Source organism: Abramis brama (genome assembly GCF_963993115.1).
Source record: "Abramis brama genome assembly, chromosome: 7".
NCBI classification, from domain to species: Eukaryota; Metazoa; Chordata; class Actinopteri; order Cypriniformes; family Leuciscidae; genus Abramis; species Abramis brama.
Genome location: NC_139969.1, coordinates 3,584,839 through 3,602,469, shown reverse-complemented (window position 1 = coordinate 3,602,469; position 17,631 = coordinate 3,584,839). Strand labels below are relative to the sequence as shown.

General features: G+C 35.0%; 1 protein-coding gene across 1 annotated transcript; it reads left to right on the top strand.

Annotated features, from left to right (window-relative positions):
• The first annotated feature begins 11,254 nt into the window (after positions 1-11,254).
• On the top strand, positions 11,255-17,266 carry LOC311087667 (cathepsin Z). The gene is made up of 6 exons (XM_084121041.1): positions 11,255-11,463; positions 12,593-12,756; positions 12,836-13,015; positions 13,247-13,397; positions 14,388-14,553; positions 16,537-17,266. Exons 1-6 carry the CDS (start codon positions 11,333-11,335, stop codon positions 16,648-16,650), a joined length of 906 nt encoding a protein of 301 aa, XP_083977167.1. The 5' UTR covers positions 11,255-11,332; the 3' UTR covers positions 16,651-17,266.
• The last annotated feature ends 365 nt before the right edge of the window (positions 17,267-17,631 follow it).

Genomic DNA, 17,631 nt, shown 5'->3' with positions numbered 1-17,631 from the left:
GCTGTTCTTTTCTCAAAGAATCCTGAAAAAAATTTATCACGTTTTCCCCAAAAATATGAAGTGCCAGAACTGTTTTCAACATTGATAATAATCATAAATGCTGATCTCGAGCAGCAAATCACCATATTAGAATGATTTCTGAAGGATCATGTGACACTGAAGACTGGAGTAATGATGCTGAACATTCAGCTTTGTATGGAAACTTGGTATTTGCAATTTTTATCTCACAATTTTCTTCCTCAGAATTGAGGACAGTTCCACAGTTTTGCCATCAGGAATAAATATACATTTTAAAATATATTCAAATAGAAAACAGGTATTTTACATATAGTATGAAAATAATATTTCACAATAGTACTGTTTATACTGTATTTTTGATCAAATAAATGCAGCATTGGTGAGCAGAAGAGACTTTCTAAAACACTGAAATATATTTTGTGCCACTTACCTTAAAACAAATTGCCCAAAAAGTCTGAGAGTATAATTTACCTTTTAAAACTGCAAAGAAGCAATACATTTTATGATTTTGAAAAAATGCAAATTATGACAGAATGAAGAAGAAACATTTCAGATTAAGAAAATAATGGACTAGAGGACTAAATAACAATTGAAGTCTCACTTTTGAACATTTAAATGCTTTTAAAAATGGCATTGTGGGAAAAAAGAAGTTAAAACCATCATAAAACATTTGCTAAAATTATTCATAAATTAATTGTATCAATAATAAAATCAGTCAAGGTTGCTTTAGAAAAAAAAATAAAAAAATATTTGATCTTTTCTGTTGGCTGCTTCCCTCTAGTCTTTTAACACTGTACTAAGATCTAAAGCCTCTTTCTTTTTGCATCCAGTTGTCTATTCCACCACTATTAACAGTGTCGGGGGAAACGCATTACAACACGAGCTACGTAATACGATTACTTTAAGTAACTAGAAAAGTACTTTTAAATTTACAACAAAATATCTGAGTTACTTTTTCAAATCAAATCAAATCAAATCAAGTATATTTGTATAGCGCTTTTCACAATACAGATTGTATCAAAGCAGCTTCACAGTATTAAAATAAAATAATACAACAAAGTTTGTTTCTAGTGGAATTTATTGATTGATAGAATAAAATTAAATATCCCCAAAATATCCCCAACTGAGCAAGCCAAAGGCAACAGTGGCAAGGAACCGAAAAAAACTCCATCAAGCGGCCTAATGGTGTCCTAAAACTCCATCAGGTGACCTAATGGAGAAAAAAAAAACCTTGGGAGAACCCAGGCTCAGTCGGGGCCAGTTCTCCTCTGGCATTTATGAACTAGAGGCCGGATTGTAGTTTGAAACTGTGAGATTAACAATATTATATGAATGCCTGGCTGAAAAGATGCGTCTTTAATCTAGTTTTAAACTGGGAGAGTGAGTCTGAGCAACGAACAGTATCAGGAAGGCTATTCCAGAGTTTTGGAGCCAAATGTGAAAATGCTCTCCCTCCTTTGGTTGATCTGGATATCCTAGGTATGACCAAAAGCCTTGAATTTATTGATCTTAAAGAGTGTTACTTATTTTTCAAATAAGTAACACACGTTACTTTGTTTTCCCACGTATTGACTGCCAGCTCTCCTGTCCACATGCTGAGAGAACAGTGAGTAAGCGCAGAGGCGTTGTGTGCAATGTGTGTGTGAACATGATGGGTATTGTAGTTCTAGACTAAATGTGAGCATTTACTCATCTAACTTGCACAAAAACACATTCAGTATTCCTCAAAATGAATAAAAACAGTGAAATGCAAACTGAGAATATTACACAAACCTGCAGTAAATATTATAATTTAAGTTAAACATCACATTTGTGTCTTTTATTTATTTATTTATTATTTTATTTCTGCCGCGCCCGAAATCACATCAAGTACTTATATTGAAAAAGTGATTACTTCACTTCCGCTAAAAAAGTATGTTCTAGTATGAATGTGTATGTGCGGTATGAATATAATCCGGATGAACTACATGTGCGATGATGTCATGATCATGTGATCTACCGCAGTCAGTTGCATTGCTTCACTGCCATTCATAAATCCGACAGTAAAGTGTCCATCGTATGTAGAATCTCGACAGAATTAGTTCATTTCGGGGACTTTTCCTCTACTCTTACTGTGAGAACTGTGAATTCAGACATGCTTCTTTTGTCACATACTGTTTTTCACCTACATTATCGTTGGGAAGTATGAGATTTCGGATGCAGTGAGTGTTTCTTCATAATCTTCAGTAAATCAGAATAACGCCCTCTACTGTACAGATGTGAATCTGCATTTCCTTCAAAAGGAGGCTTTCCCTTTTGGGGCCCTATTTTAACGATCTGAAACGCAAGTATCAAGCGTGAAACGCAAGTAACTTTGTGGACGGATCTCTTGCTATTATACCGGCGGGATAAATGACTCTTGCGCCCGACGCAAATCTAAAATGTGTTGGTCTGAAGTAGCTTCATTACTCATAGGTGTGGTTTGGGCATAACATGAAATAAACCAATCAGAGCGTCATCTCACATTCTCTTTAAGAGCAGGCGTGCTTGTTCCATGGCGGATTGCTATTATAACGGCGGATTTGTCAGAAAGCACGCCAGGAGCGGTTCACAGCCGAGGAGACCGACGTTCTCGTCAGGGCCGTAAAACACAGAGAAGTGACATTGGGGATGGAGAAACACACCCAAATTAGCTTCGGTTAAACAGGCGTATGATAATTTGGGTAAATGTGTAAGCTAGATTTATGCCTATTTTTTCACATCTTCATGGACGCCACAATGATTTCCCTCATATGTTAATATTTTTCCTTGTAATAATGTATGATTTGCAAAAATGAAAATGGCTGCTTCTGTGTAGATGAGAGGATCAAAGTGTATGCGCGTTGAGCACACGCTACATTATGGCCAAGCATGCGCCCTTAAAATAGCATCTGAACAACATGAGCAACGCGCCGCTGACTTTAGACGAGGTTTCTCCTGGTCAGTGGCGGAATTGTTTTCTGAAACTGCAAAATAGCACCAGGGAACGTTTGCTCCGGAACACGCCTCCTCTTTTCACTGAACCGCCCCCGGGAGCGCAAGTTCATTCCCTAATTTACCGACGTGTGTCTGTGGAGGGAAAAGTTCGCTGTGCGTCGAGGTGCAAAATAGGAATGAAACATGTGTTGGTGTACAAAGTCAATTGCGCTGGGTGCAAGATAGGGCCCTTGGTGTGAAAGGGCCTTTACATTGGCCAAAAACAAAACTTTTTTTGTAATAAAAAAAACCCAAGCAAGCCCAGCCCAGATGAGGCAAAAAATAACGCAAAAGTAATGTAACAAATTACTTTCAATAAAAAGTAACTAAAGCAATTAGTTAATTTTTTAGGTAGTACTAGTGACACAATATTATAATGTATTACTTTGGTAACACTTCACAATAAGGTTCATTTGTTAACATGAGAATAACTAAGAATGAACAATACTTCTTATGCATTTATTAATCTTAGTTAAAACTAACATGAACAAACAATGAACGTGTATTTTTAATAACTAACATTAACAAAGATTAACAAATACTGTAACAAATGGTTAGTTCATGTTAGTAAATACATTAACTAATGTTAATGAACCTTATTGTAAAGTGTTACCATTCCCTTTAAAGTAACATTCCCAAACACTGAGTGTTAAAGCTGTGGAAAAGCTCTTCTCATGCGCGCTGGCAGTCGGTGTGTGTGTGTGTGTGTGTGTGTGTGATCTAATGCTGCAGGTGAGGCATCAATAATCCATTTGTCTGACATTGTGTTTGTTCATTAATGGTGTTGAATATAGGAGATCTGAGAGCTGGTCTCTTACGCTCTTTAAAAACTGTACATCAACTCTCAGCCTCAGGATGGCATCAAACTTTTAACACAAAGCACTTACACCGGATCAAACTTCCTGGATGTTTAATTCCTCGGCTCTCATAAGCAGCTAATAATAGAATAATGTCTATAATCCATATCCTTAGTGGTCTGCATGCACATTTATTAGCCTTTACATATACACACAGATGAACATTTAGAGATGAAATATTAGGCCTAAATATTTAAACCACCAGTACCTTCATGTTGAGCTGGTTCTGCAGTGTTTTCTGTGGAAAATCCTCAGTGGTTTGTTCAAGACATCGAGCCTTCATCATGTTTGGCACTTCACACATCCTTACAGTGAAGAATGAAGAAACACAAACAATTCATCACTTTTTAATTCAGAGCGAATCATAATCTTGTGTTGGCAAATATAAAAGTGCTTACTTGTAAAAGTCCTTCTTGTCCGTTTTATGATATAAGTCGGTGATAAACAATGTTTACATTTACATTTATGCTTTTATCCAAAGCGACTTGAATTGCATTTCAAGGTTCACATTTACATTCTTATCAGATATTGGGAAATTTATTTTCATGGGTTTTTATTACAGGTTTTGGGCTTCTTTAAAACACTTTAAAAAAAAAAAAAAGGTTTCTTCAGGGCGTTGAACTCATTTGGTCCCACTGTAATTGGACCATTTATTTGTGTATATTCAAAAATCAATTATGAATATTGCTCAAAAGTTTGGGGTCAATACAATTTAAATGTTTTTGGAAAAACAATCTTTTATACTCATCACGGTTGCATATATTTGATTAAAAAAAAACAGCAAAAACACTTAAATTGTGAAGTATTATTACCATTTCAAAGAACTGTTTTCTATGTGAATATATTGTAAAATATAATTTATTCCTGTGATCAAAGCTGAATGTTCAGCATCATTACTCCAGTCTTCAGTGTCACATGATCCTTCAGAAATCATTCCAATATGATGATTTGATGCTCGAGAAACATTTATGATTATTATCAATGTTGAAAACAGTTTATATGCTGCTTCATATTTTTGTGAAACATTGATCTTGAATTGAATTTTTTCAGGATTCATTGATGAACAGAAAGCATTTATATGACATAGAATCTTAAATGTCTTTACTGTCACTTTTTGATCAATTGAACGCATCCTCGCTGAATAAAAGTATTAATTTCTTAATCAAAGCTTCATGAAATATTCAAAACAATTTAAGTAATGATATGCTAAACACTAGATGTCTGTTAAGGATATTCAAGTTAGTCTAGTATAAAGTGTTATGATGGGATTTATAGGTTCATATATCAGCATTTCTTTGATCTTCAGAGGGTTTCACAACATTGAAGGAGGAGATACGCTTGTCAAACTGGTTTGTTGAGTCAAAGTGAAGCAAACGAAGAACAATCACGTCTAAGTGGCTCGCAGCTAATCGATACCCAGCGAAAGGAAGCTATTGATCAATATCTATAGTTTTTACGATTGTTCTTTAAAGGTGGAGACTCCATGACGATCAGATGTCAGGAAACATTGGCTCCTATCCATAATTCATCAAAGAGGATGAGTTAAACTAAAAGAAACGTCTTTTCTGATGCACTTCCAGCCAAATACACCAGTGGAGATCATCTCGATAATCCACTGACATTTCAATTATGCATAAACATAAACGTGATTAATTACACTGATCTCGTTTAATGCTCAGCAAAACGTTTGCTTGATTGTCCATCAAAAAGAAAACCTGCCTCCTGATTGATGTTTGGATCATAAAGCAACGTCGGAGATGTTGCGCATCGACCATTAACAAACTTCCTACAGTCACAGGAATATATATAATAAAACTAAAGGATTTGTGACTGGCATTGATCCACACGCACAGCTTCTGACTTATGACATCCATTAAGAGCCACTTATAGAAGCTAGAAAACACATTTGCATGAATCAAGTTTAACTTGATGCACTAAAATGACTAAAACTAAAACAAAAATTAATAAAAACTAAACAGACACAATGAAAAAATGTAATAAAAATTACAAAAACACAAAATTACACTCGAAACAGTGTTATTAGTTACTTGAAATAAAATAAATGTTAACTGAAATAAAATTAGTTACCTTTACTTAAACTAGTAATTGAAATAAAAAATGACTAAAACGGAAATAAAACTTAAAAAAACCTATATATAGATAATGCAAACAAAATACAATAAAAAAGACAAAAAACATACAACAAATAAAAACGGTTACAATAGATAAGTTAACTACTTTAGTTAAAATGAACAAACAAAAAAACAATACTTCTACAGCATTTATTAATCTTAGTTAATCTAAACGTTTACTAATACATAAGATCAAAAGTTGTATTGCTGTGAACTAACATGAATATTAACTATAACATTAACAAAGGTTAATAAATGCTGTCAAAATATATTATTCATTGTTAGCTCATGTTAGTTAATGCATGAATATTAACACATGAGACTTTAATGAAAAGGGTTACCATAAAATTAATTCAAAATATTATTAATAAAAACTATTATAGTATGAACACTCTATATGCATCATGGCGGCAAGTTGTACACTCTTCATGTAAAAAAAAAATGTGCTAGGAAAAAATAATGGATATATGGAATATTAAATATGGACTCCATGACACCTGTGATGAACTGCAGTCTGCACAGCTTTACATTAGGCCTGGTGTTCCAGGTATCACTTTCTTCAGAGCATCATCATCCTCATCCTCATTAGAGCCCTAAAACATTGATAACCTCTTAACCACGAGTGACCATCTACCCTTAAAGCTCTGCATTATTAAACACTCTTCAGCCATCTATACAATTAGAATTAGCATTCGAGAGAAGACTGAGGCTTTTAAGCTTCAAAGTTTGTCCATCAAACGGAAGGCAGATATACGTGACCCTGGACCACAAAACCAGTCACATGGGTCAATTTTTGGAAATTGATATTTATACATCACTTGAAAGCTGAATAAATAAGCTTTCCATTGATGTGTGGTTTGTTAGGATAGGACAATATTTGGCCGAGATTTGAACATCTGGAATCTGAGGGTGCAAAAAAATCTAAACATTGAGAAAATCGCCTTTAAAGTTGTTCATTTATGTTCGCGATTGTGCAGCATTCACTCACAAAAATAAATGTTTTATATATTTACGGTAGGAAATTTACTAAATATCTTCATGGAACATGATCTTTACTTAATATCCTAATGATTTTTGGCATAAAAGAAAAATCGATAATTTTGAGCCATACAATGTATTGTTGGCTATTGCCACAAATATACCCGTGCGACATGTGACTGGTGACGTGATCCAGGGTCACAGTAAGACACAAACAAACATTAGATAATGCATTGAGAATAATCTACCCACATGGAATCATATGAGTGTAAAGTGAAAACTGTAAGTTGAGGCATGGTTGGTTCCCAGGAATTGACTGCAAAAACAATTATGGTCTGAACATTTCAGGCATTATGGGATTTCATAACTGTATATATATTTAATGAACTCTTTCCCCGCCATTGACTGGATTTTCCGGCTATCGTTGTTTTCACTGTTTTCCACTGAAGAAGAAGCAGAAACAAGCGATAGAAGCATTGCTTACGCACATGAAAAATAACACGATCATCAAACATTAAACAGCATATAAATCAGAACTGGACGGACTTTGATGGACTCGGGCTTCACATGATAATGACAACACGGACAATGTAGTACGTCCAGATTACATTCATACTTTTTTATTAAAAAAATAAGTACAAAAAGACAAAAACATGATTTTCTCAGCTTTTTGCTCAAAATGTTGCTTTTTTTATTAAACTTACATTCAAGTGTTGATAAAAAAACAAATAAACAAATTAATTCTAGCTTCATGCATTATTTTTTTCTCTTGATTTATTTTATGTTCAAATATTCATACAACAAAATGTTCAGAGGGCCATAAAAGTTTTGTGAAAATGATCAAAAATGCTGGCAACTTTTTTCAAAAATGCTGGCAGGGGGGAAAGTTATAGTAGGCCTAATATTAATATATTACCTGAACTTCTAAAATCTGCTTTTAATGTAAATATATCATGATAAGCACAATAATAACATAGGTAGGCTACTAAAATAAAAGAACACATGACGAAAATGATGGTCTGGGAATGTTGGTTTCTGGGATTTCACTAACTATCTAAATTAATAATACAATATTTAAGTGTAAAAGTGCATGCATTTTTTGGCTAATTAATGTTCACTGTAAATTTCAGTCATTCTTAATTTTAACCTTTATAAACCTATAATTTTGACATTATCTTACCATTCAAGCTATACTGTCTTGTTAATTTTAAAATTATTTATATGGATGCCCACTTTATGGTTCACTGCCATTCACAATGGGTAATCGCGGCTCTTTTGACTCTTATGACATAACGTCTTTTGTCACATATACTGTTTTTCGCCTACTATATAGTTGCAATTAGTTGGAATTATGCAATTTCGGACGGTACACAAGCTGCATGCTGCAAAACATATAGTAGTATGTTAGTGTGGCTTTGTGTACATACCCTTTCACCCTGACCACAGGAGTCTCGCTGATCGTAATGGAAGCTGTGTTGTCTTCAGTTTCCTCTGAAAGCACACAATCACATCTCTGACATGAGGAGAAACTCTCCTCTCTTTGATAGAGTCGGGAGATACACATGCAGTTAATAGCTAATTGAACTGGGAGGATATAATGAACTGCAGGTGGAAGCAACAGAACGATGTCAAATTGAATCACACGGCAATCTGAGTCCACACACTCTGCTGAGTCAACAAACGCTGATCATTACACAACTTCCCACAGTTATGAGTATTGATAATAATTTCATTATGTAAAAGTTAGATCAAGAAACTTCCTGCCAACTCCGAACAGACGCCAAGATGAACTTGTCATTGACTTCTTTAAAAGCCATACCATTATATTAGACACACCCAAACCTTCAATCTCTTAAAAAATCCTGTTTTGGAAGCATTTGGTGAAACACACGACACAAAGTTGAACATTTTGACTTCTGAAAGCCTGCTGTATGTTGAGTATCTGATTATAACCTCAATTCTCACAAACATGTTTTGGCCTCTTTAAAAAGCCTTTTCCCTAAACTCTTTCAAGCCTTTTTTAATAAGTTTTGCTGTAGTTCTGTATTTTCAGACTATAGTTTTACTGAAACGACTAAACAGATGTGAACTTCACCCGAAATTACACCTAGTTAGTAGGATACAACCAGTCTATGGATACAACATAAATCCTTGAGTTTTCACGTGACGACACACACTTATGTCTGGAGGGCAAAACAAGGCTTTCCTTCATCATTTTTACTAGGTTTGTTCTAAGCACTAATGTAGTAAGACAATGATATTATAAGACAAAATTCAATATAAACCTTATTGATGATGCATACCATAGAGAGGCGAGCAGATGAACCCAGAATATAAACGCAACCAAGCGTATTTCCATTGAAAACCATTATAAAGAAAACGCTCAACCATTCAGGGTGTTGCATTCATATTCTTGGCTCATCTGCTCGCCTGTATATAGCATGCATCATCAATAAAGTGTGTGTTGAACTTTTAATATCACTGCTTTTAGTACATTGAGGCACTTTAAGTGTTTTTCACGTTAATGTCCCCCTGTTTTTAGTGAAATACTGCAGCAGGTGCTGTACTGTATATGGAATTTGGCATTTTGTTCACATGCATTTGTGTATTTCTTCTTTTGAGAGGCTATCTAAATATTCGCATCTTGAAACACAGAAAAGTGACAGTCCTGTGCTGCAGATCTATGACAGTGTGTTGGCCTCCGCGTCAGTCATGTGACTGAAAACTATGAATACTAAGAATGTATTTCAAAGCATTTTAGCGCCACCTGCTGCTAAGAATGAATCACTACAGCTGAACTACTTCAAAATTTAAAGCACAAAGGGTGGATATACAATAAAAAAGCTGCATTTGAATACAATCAAATAATCAACACCTCATCCTCAAATTGTCTTAATTAAATCAAAATGAACGTCTTCCCATTCATGTATTTGTCTGACTCTGACACACTTCAAATGACAAATGTACTCATGATCTGTTTTTTTTGTTGTTGTTTTTTTCAGACCAATTTGCAGCTTTCAATACTTTCAAATGTTTCTGTGAAATAAGATCGGTAGGCTTACAGACAACAGCTGTTAGTTTAGAAAGATATGCCTACTTTTTGTAGTTTGGATCTCTGTTCTGTGTAATAAAACAGAACGAAATAACTACACATTCATTCATTTAAGCATCAATTAAACCACCTTTTACCTTCTTTTCGCTGAAATAACTCTGCAGCGTGGCAAATCAAGTAATTTTTTACTTAATTTTTGACACTAAATCGAAATTGACACACACACAAAATAGAAAGTCATAACTCACTTTTAATGACAGTGATGTAATAATTTAGAATTTTTTAAAAAAATGACTTGATATGCTTCAAATGTAGGCAATTTTCCCTTCAAAACCACGCCTCCTTCAAAACACATGAAGGCTCTCGTTAAACTACCTCATGTCTCAAAGCACATAACATTACAGTAAAAATGAATATAAACAACTTTAAAAGCTCTGACCTGTATCACCTGACTGCTGCAGTTTCATTTCAGCATTGAGTTGAAACGCATAAATTCGAATCATGAGCCACTACTGTAACATCACGGGTTCCTCCTCTTCCAAATTACAGTAGCATGAGGTGAACGCTGCATGAGCTGGTTGTTTTGGTTCAGGAGGAACTGTAAAAGGTGCTGCTGTTTCGGTTGCGGTGCTCGGTGACTGACCTCTGTCTAACTTTTTTTTTTTTTTACTTCTGTCTAACTCTGCATAGCATGAAACACGCTGATGACGTGTGATGTCTGCACAATACATTGACAGGCAAGTAGGACATCGTACCATCATTGCATTCAGACTGAATGCAATAATTGGACGAACATTTTATGGTCATACGCCTTCCACAGCCAATGTATAAATACATTGAAAATTTTAATTAAAAAGTAATTTAAATTAAAGTCAAAATTAAGGTTTAGCCTTTGTCCATTTCAACTTATTAGGCCTATATCATAATTTTATTTCAGCCAATGTATAAATACATTGAAAATTTTAATTAAAAAGTCATTTAAATTAAAAGTCAAAATTAAGGCTTAGCCTTTGTCCATTTCGACTTATTAGGCCTATATCATAATTTTATTTTTTTAAATCTCATAATTACGACCTAGGATGCAATAATTTTGACTGGTAGGCTATATCACAATTTAGACTCTTTATGTCATAATAATGACTTTTATGTCATAATTAAGATTTACCAAAGTATGATTTTTTCCCCATAGCATAGCCTACAAACTGTTTAAAGCTGAGGACTTCTCTCCGGTTCTGTAGAGGGCGGTAAAAGTCTTGTTTTCGCTCTTCCTGAAGTGTCAAACTCAGATGTAAACATTCATCATGGCGTCTGGTGTGTTATGGTTTTCAGTTCTGCTCGAGCTGTTCGTGCACGCGACAGGATTCACTGAAGTTCAGCAACTATCAGATTCATGTTACAAACCAATGAAGGACCACAGACCATCATTCAGAAAGTATGGAAATATTTCTCGTTTGTATCCATGTTGTACTTGCACTAGAAACCTATACACACACCACTTACAAAACGTAGTATGGCCATTTTATAGCGATGGCAATATCCTGGTTTCTACTTTAGGACATATACCATGGTAATACTATGTTTTTGGACATGTACCACAGTGATACCACAGTGTTATTTGGGTAGATACCACCATGTCAATAACATGTTAGTTACATGTAGCCTAACATGGTAATACCATTATTTTGCTTGTAAAAATATGGTAATCACACTGCAAAAAAAGATAACTATTTTCTTACTTAATAGTTTTGTCTTGTTTTCCAGCACAAATATCAAAATACATTTACTTGAGAAGCAAAATGACTTGAAAATGAGTCTGGCTTTCTGAAAAATTAAAAGTGAGTTTTTGCTTAAAACAAGAAGTTTTATTATTATTTTAAGCATAAACTCACATAATTTCGATTTTTTTAAAAAAAAACAAGATTTAATTAGTGCTGTCAAATCAATGAATCATATCTAACATAAAAGTTTGTAAATATATAATGTATGTGTTTACAGATTCACACACGTGTATGTATGTATGCATGCATGCACGTATGTGTCTGTGTGTATATATATTATATATATATACATAATTATACATACATGTGTGTGAATATATGTATACACATATATTTACAAACTTTTATGTTAGGTGTGATTAATCGATTTGACAGCACTAATTAAGTCTTGGTTATTATGTTTTTAAAAGAATTCTCTTCTGCTCATCATTTATTTGATCAAAAATGCAGAAAAAAATAGTAATATTGTGAAATATTATTACAATTTAGAATAATGTTTTTCTATTTTAATATACTTTAAAATGTAATTTATTTCAGTGATGCAAAGCTGAATTTTCGGCATCATTACTCCAGTCATCAGAGTCACATGATCCTTCAGAAATCATTCTTAATGCATTCAACATAGTATAAACCAGAGTGCCATTGTATTTCAGTCTGATACAATCACAGTACCCCGGTACCGTCACATTACGTTTTGTAAGGGTAAAAGGAACTGCAATGTCATTTATTGAACTGATGTGACATTGGTGATGTAATAATAGTAATATTTCATGCATGTTTTAGGACGTATCCCCGGCCTCATGAGTATGTAAATGTCACTGATCTCCCCGCCTCCTGGGACTGGCGTAACATTGATGGCAAAAACTATGTAAGCGTCACACGCAACCAACACATCCCTCAGTACTGCGGCTCATGCTGGGCCATGGGCTCCACCAGTGCACTCGCAGGTGAGAACACTACAACACAGTACAGTAATGAAGAACACCAGAGAAAAAACACACATCTCGTGCTTTCATCCCAATCCAGATCGCATAAACATCAAGAGGAAAGGGGCGTGGCCTTCTGCGTACCTGTCTGTGCAGAACGTGATTGACTGTGGAGGGGCGGGGTCATGCCATGGAGGAGATCATATGGGGGTTTATGCATATGCAAATGAGCGGGGCATTCCTGATGAGACCTGCAATAATTATCAAGCTCGAAATCAAAGTAAGACACCAAACTCGAGTTGCATATAAAAGCAGTTTATATCATTGCAACATTTAGATGCAAATGTAATATTGATGCAACTTGCATTCAGACTTTTGTTCAAGTTGCAATTTAAATGCATTTATCATGCACTATTTACTCTTGTATATTATGCACATTGTAACAGTTGCAAGGTGTGGTGGATTTAAATATTATATGTCTTGGTCCTCTACTCTGACTTTTGTTTTGCAGAATGTGATTCATTTAATCAGTGTGGTACGTGCTCGTTCTTCGGTTCTTGCTCCATAATTAAAAACTACACCGTGTGGAAAGTCGGAGACTACGGAGAAGTCTCAGGACGAGACCACATGAAGGCTGAGATCTACAAAAATGGGCCAATAAGGCAAGTTTTACACCCCGAATTTTAATTTTGAAATGAATTTAAGCAGTGAGCGCCTCAACTGCAGGAAAAAAAATATGATGAAAAAGATAAAAGTATTCGGCTGTTTACGGTTGCATTAATATAGAATTAAACTGGCAGCTATTTCAATCCAGCTAGAAGAGTTTTGAACATGGCTATCAGATTTTAGAACATTTAGACCTTTTTTTATAGTATGTTTAGGGTATTATTTTTAAGTTTGAATTCCGTGTGATGCATCTCTCTCTTCAGTGGAGTACGTAACTTTGCCCAGCCAAAAAAAATATAAGATCTTGACCAAAAATGTATGCACCTCTCGATTGAAATAGCATCACAACATTTATTTCCATCAAGAGGTGCATCACTTTTAGGTCAATTTCTTGTATTGACAATGTAAAGTCTCCTTCAGCACATCTGGAGCCAATTCATATGTGAAAATTATTCTTTATGCTCTCCTCCTCAACCATTCTTTCACAATCTGAGCCTGATGAATCTTGACATTGTCATCCTGGAATATGGCCATGATGTGTTTAAGAAATGAAAAGCTACTATGCTTGAAACCATCAATTAGAGTTAGAAGAACTGTTGCCAAACATATAACATGATTGAAACATAATAATAATGATCCAATCATAGACTCTTAAGTATTTGCTTAAGTATTTTTAATCTAAACAGCGACTTTTGGCTGGGCAATGTATATTTGACCCTAAACAAGAGAAGACAGCTTCCCTGTGAAAACAAAAGGTCATTAATCCACAAATGACAGTATATATAATATGATGTCGACAGAGTGAAAGGAAGTTAATTAGAACAGGATCCACTAGTTATAAGGACAGGAACAGTCTGGTTCAAAGATAATTATTAGGTCAATTGTATTAGATAATGGTAAGTTTGACTTAGAAAGTTAGATTTTGTCAGTATGAATGAACTTTTGCAGTTGGATTGAAAGGGTTTCTCTGTTTCTCTGTGTTGTAGCTGTGCAATAATGGCCACTAAAGGCCTGGAGGCGTATGATGGAGGGGTTTTTGCTGAGTTTCACATTCTCTCTATGCCAAATCACATCATCTCAGTGGCGGGCTGGGGCGTCACAGAGGACGGGACCGAATACTGGGTCGTCAGAAACTCCTGGGGCGACTTCTGGGTTAGTAGATTACAGGGCTTTGGTCTGACCTGTTCAGCTTTACCACACTGTGGATTAAAGGGTAACTCTTGCCAAAATTGAACCTAGGCTCTTTTTGTTAATCTACCCAAAGAGTCAAACTTTCGTGTAAAAGCATAATTAGCATGGAAACGCCACTTTTAAGCATATGGAGTCAGTTCATTACGTTGCATTCGGAGATCGACTACTTTTGACTGACAAAATTTCAGCCACCGGAAACACTAACTCAGTGGTGCCCAATAGGTCGATTGCCATAGATATCATATATAAACGCTAGATGTCTCGTGCGCGCTGCTGGCCAATGGAGGTCGACGTCCGCACGTGGCGGCCATCTTGCCACAGGCAGCTTGCTCACTCGTTCAATGGTGCATGTACTTTTAAATAACCATAACTTGCTCAATTTTCTACCGATTTTCAAACGGTTTGGTTTGTTATAAACGTCAGAGATGTAGTTATGACACTGCATACATACACTGCATATATATGAATAATTATAACATACATGTTCAAGCATTCAGAATTATAGCCACGTTAACAACGTTTGTAAGAAACCAAACCGTTTGTAAATCCGTCAAGATTTCAGCGAGATAAGAGGATTTGTGTGCGTGCTGATCATTCACCTTACATTAAGCCTGCCTGTGACAAGATGGCCGAACGTTGATGCCGGAAGTGACTGCGCCATAAGACATCTAGCGTTTATATATGATATCTATGTCGATCGCGATCTACCAGTCGATCGCAAAGACAATGCTGGTAGATCGCACATAATTTTAAAATATGCTTTTGTTAAATTTGAATAAAAATAAATATAGCATTGTCCTTCCTTCTTTTAGTTTCTGTATAACTTGCACTTGACGAATGAATTTTTACCAGGCGCGATTTTTGTTTATTCGGTTGTCATGACAACTAGCCTGCTTCTGCTTTCCAGCTCAAGAGCTTCGGAGAACAGAGCGCGAAATTGTGAAGCTAACAGTATTCGGAATCGGTAGCGTACACAAATGCCATTCATTCATTCATAAATTCCAACCATTTGAAAATAAACTGTTTGAAAATTATCAAAACACCGGTCCACCATGACTGATGACAATGTGGAGGCCTGTTTGAGACTAGCTATCAGCAGCTTCTGCCCGGATTATATAAAACTGTCTGATTCCAGTCAGTGCAAGTCATCAGAATAAGGCAAAATGTTGTAGGTATTTTGAGTTTAGTGTTAAAATTGAATATCAACAATGAACATTTATTATTATTTTTCTCCTTAATTACAAGATTACATGCAGTACTACTACTGTAGTAGCAACAAGCATTTGAAGTGTTTTTTTAAAAATTTTTATTAAAATGTGTTTTTTAGTTGGTAGTTGGTAGATCTCATTGTGTTGATCATTTTAAAAGTAGATCATCAAGCAAAAAAGTGTGGGCACCCCTGCACTAACTGATAAAGTGAGTCGTTCAAAATCTTTCTTTTTAGTAAACTCTGTGTACACAAACAATGTTCTCAATGCTGGAGTTCATGTGTAGAGCCCCTGGTGATACTTCCAGCACAGTTTCATGTTGTGTCGAGCCGCATTAGTGTTTTAAAAATAGCGATTTTGATGCTATCATAGTCGTGCCCCATGCACTCTAATTCAAAAGGCAATTTGACTGAAAATGAAAATACGGTCATTCTTAAAAGTGGCGTTTCCATTCTAATTATGCTTTTACACAAAAATTTGACTCGGGTACATTAACAAAAATTTTGGCGGGAGTTACCCTTTAAAGAAAAGGGAATTAAAAAAAATGATTCTCTGAAAAATGAAAATAATGTCATCAATTACTCACCCTCATATGATGCATTTCCACTTCTTTCTTCTGTGGATCACATACTGTGAGGAGAAACCGTTTCATGCATTTAATAAACCTTGTCCTGAACGTTCAATAAGTTTGTTTGTGATTAAACTGGGCTTGTCGTGTGTGTGTGATCTCTCTTAGGGAGAGTCAGGCTGGGCCAGGATCGTCACCAGTGCTTATAAAGGAGGGAAAGGCAACTGGTACAATCTCGGCATTGAGCACAACTGTGCGTATGGAGACCCAATCGTGACATAGATCTGGAGCAATCCCTCTCATAGAACCATGTTGTTCATAAACTGGAACCGCCCTGGTATCAGAAGCTATGAATGAACCTGTTGTTTATAATTGCTATTGTTGTTTTTTTAATGTCAACTAATTGTTTAGGATGTAATTCGTTGTTGTCATATTAAACATTGGAGATCTGTCATATTAGAATTTTAAAATCTTAAATCAAATCTGTAAGAGTGAATGTAATTGAGAATGCAAATGATTGATAATATGCAATTAAGTGATTCCATGCATGATGCAATTCACTTATTAGTATTATTTTATTACAAATCACTTTCTTACATTTGCCAAATACTTCAAGAGTGGTAGAGGTTGGTCACTCTAGTTTTTTAAATATTGCACATCATAAATCAGAACTCTTTTTACTTTGTACTTTAGCATTATTTTTATTATCGTAACGAAAACTCTGTTCTCTTTTAGCGGTTGCAATTAAATGTATTATTTTTGTTCATCTTTTTTTGCCTATTTCATTTATTGAGTGAATCTAACCCGTTAAACAAATCCCTGGTGCCTGTTCCACTCAAAAAAAAGAAAGATTTAAAAAAGTTTTAAATGTTAAATAAAACATATGACTATGACTGTACCTCTGTGATAATGATTTTAATGGCTTTGCAATGTACAGATCATAACGTATGTAAATACATGAATGTGGGTATTTATTATATGCCAGAGTTAAAATGCAAAAGTACTTTGGGTCCATGTTCAATCTCTATACATCAAGCAAGGGGTCAGAAAAAGGTTGAATACTACTATACAATGTGAATTAAAGTCATTTTTTCAAGACAAGATGATTTTCATTGCTGTATTACAGTAATAATTTAATAAGAATTATCATTCAGACTAATGAGAATTACAGACAATAATAATAATAGGCCTATATTTTATTTGCAATGCGCCATTCTTAAAGCGCTAGATACAAACACAAAATAACTTAGCATTAGCCATGGA

Excerpts from the sequence above, each read along its gene's own strand:
- LOC311087667 (XM_084121041.1), top strand. The coding sequence starts at position 11,333 with ATGGCGTCTGGTGTGTTATGGTTTTCAGTTCTGCTCGAGCTGTTCGTG. Across the intron at positions 11,464-12,592 it reads CACAGACCATCATTCAGAAA|GACGTATCCCCGGCCTCATG; the intron begins GTATGGAAATAT and ends TGCATGTTTTAG. Across the intron at positions 13,016-13,246 it reads TTATCAAGCTCGAAATCAAA|AATGTGATTCATTTAATCAG; the intron begins GTAAGACACCAA and ends TTTGTTTTGCAG.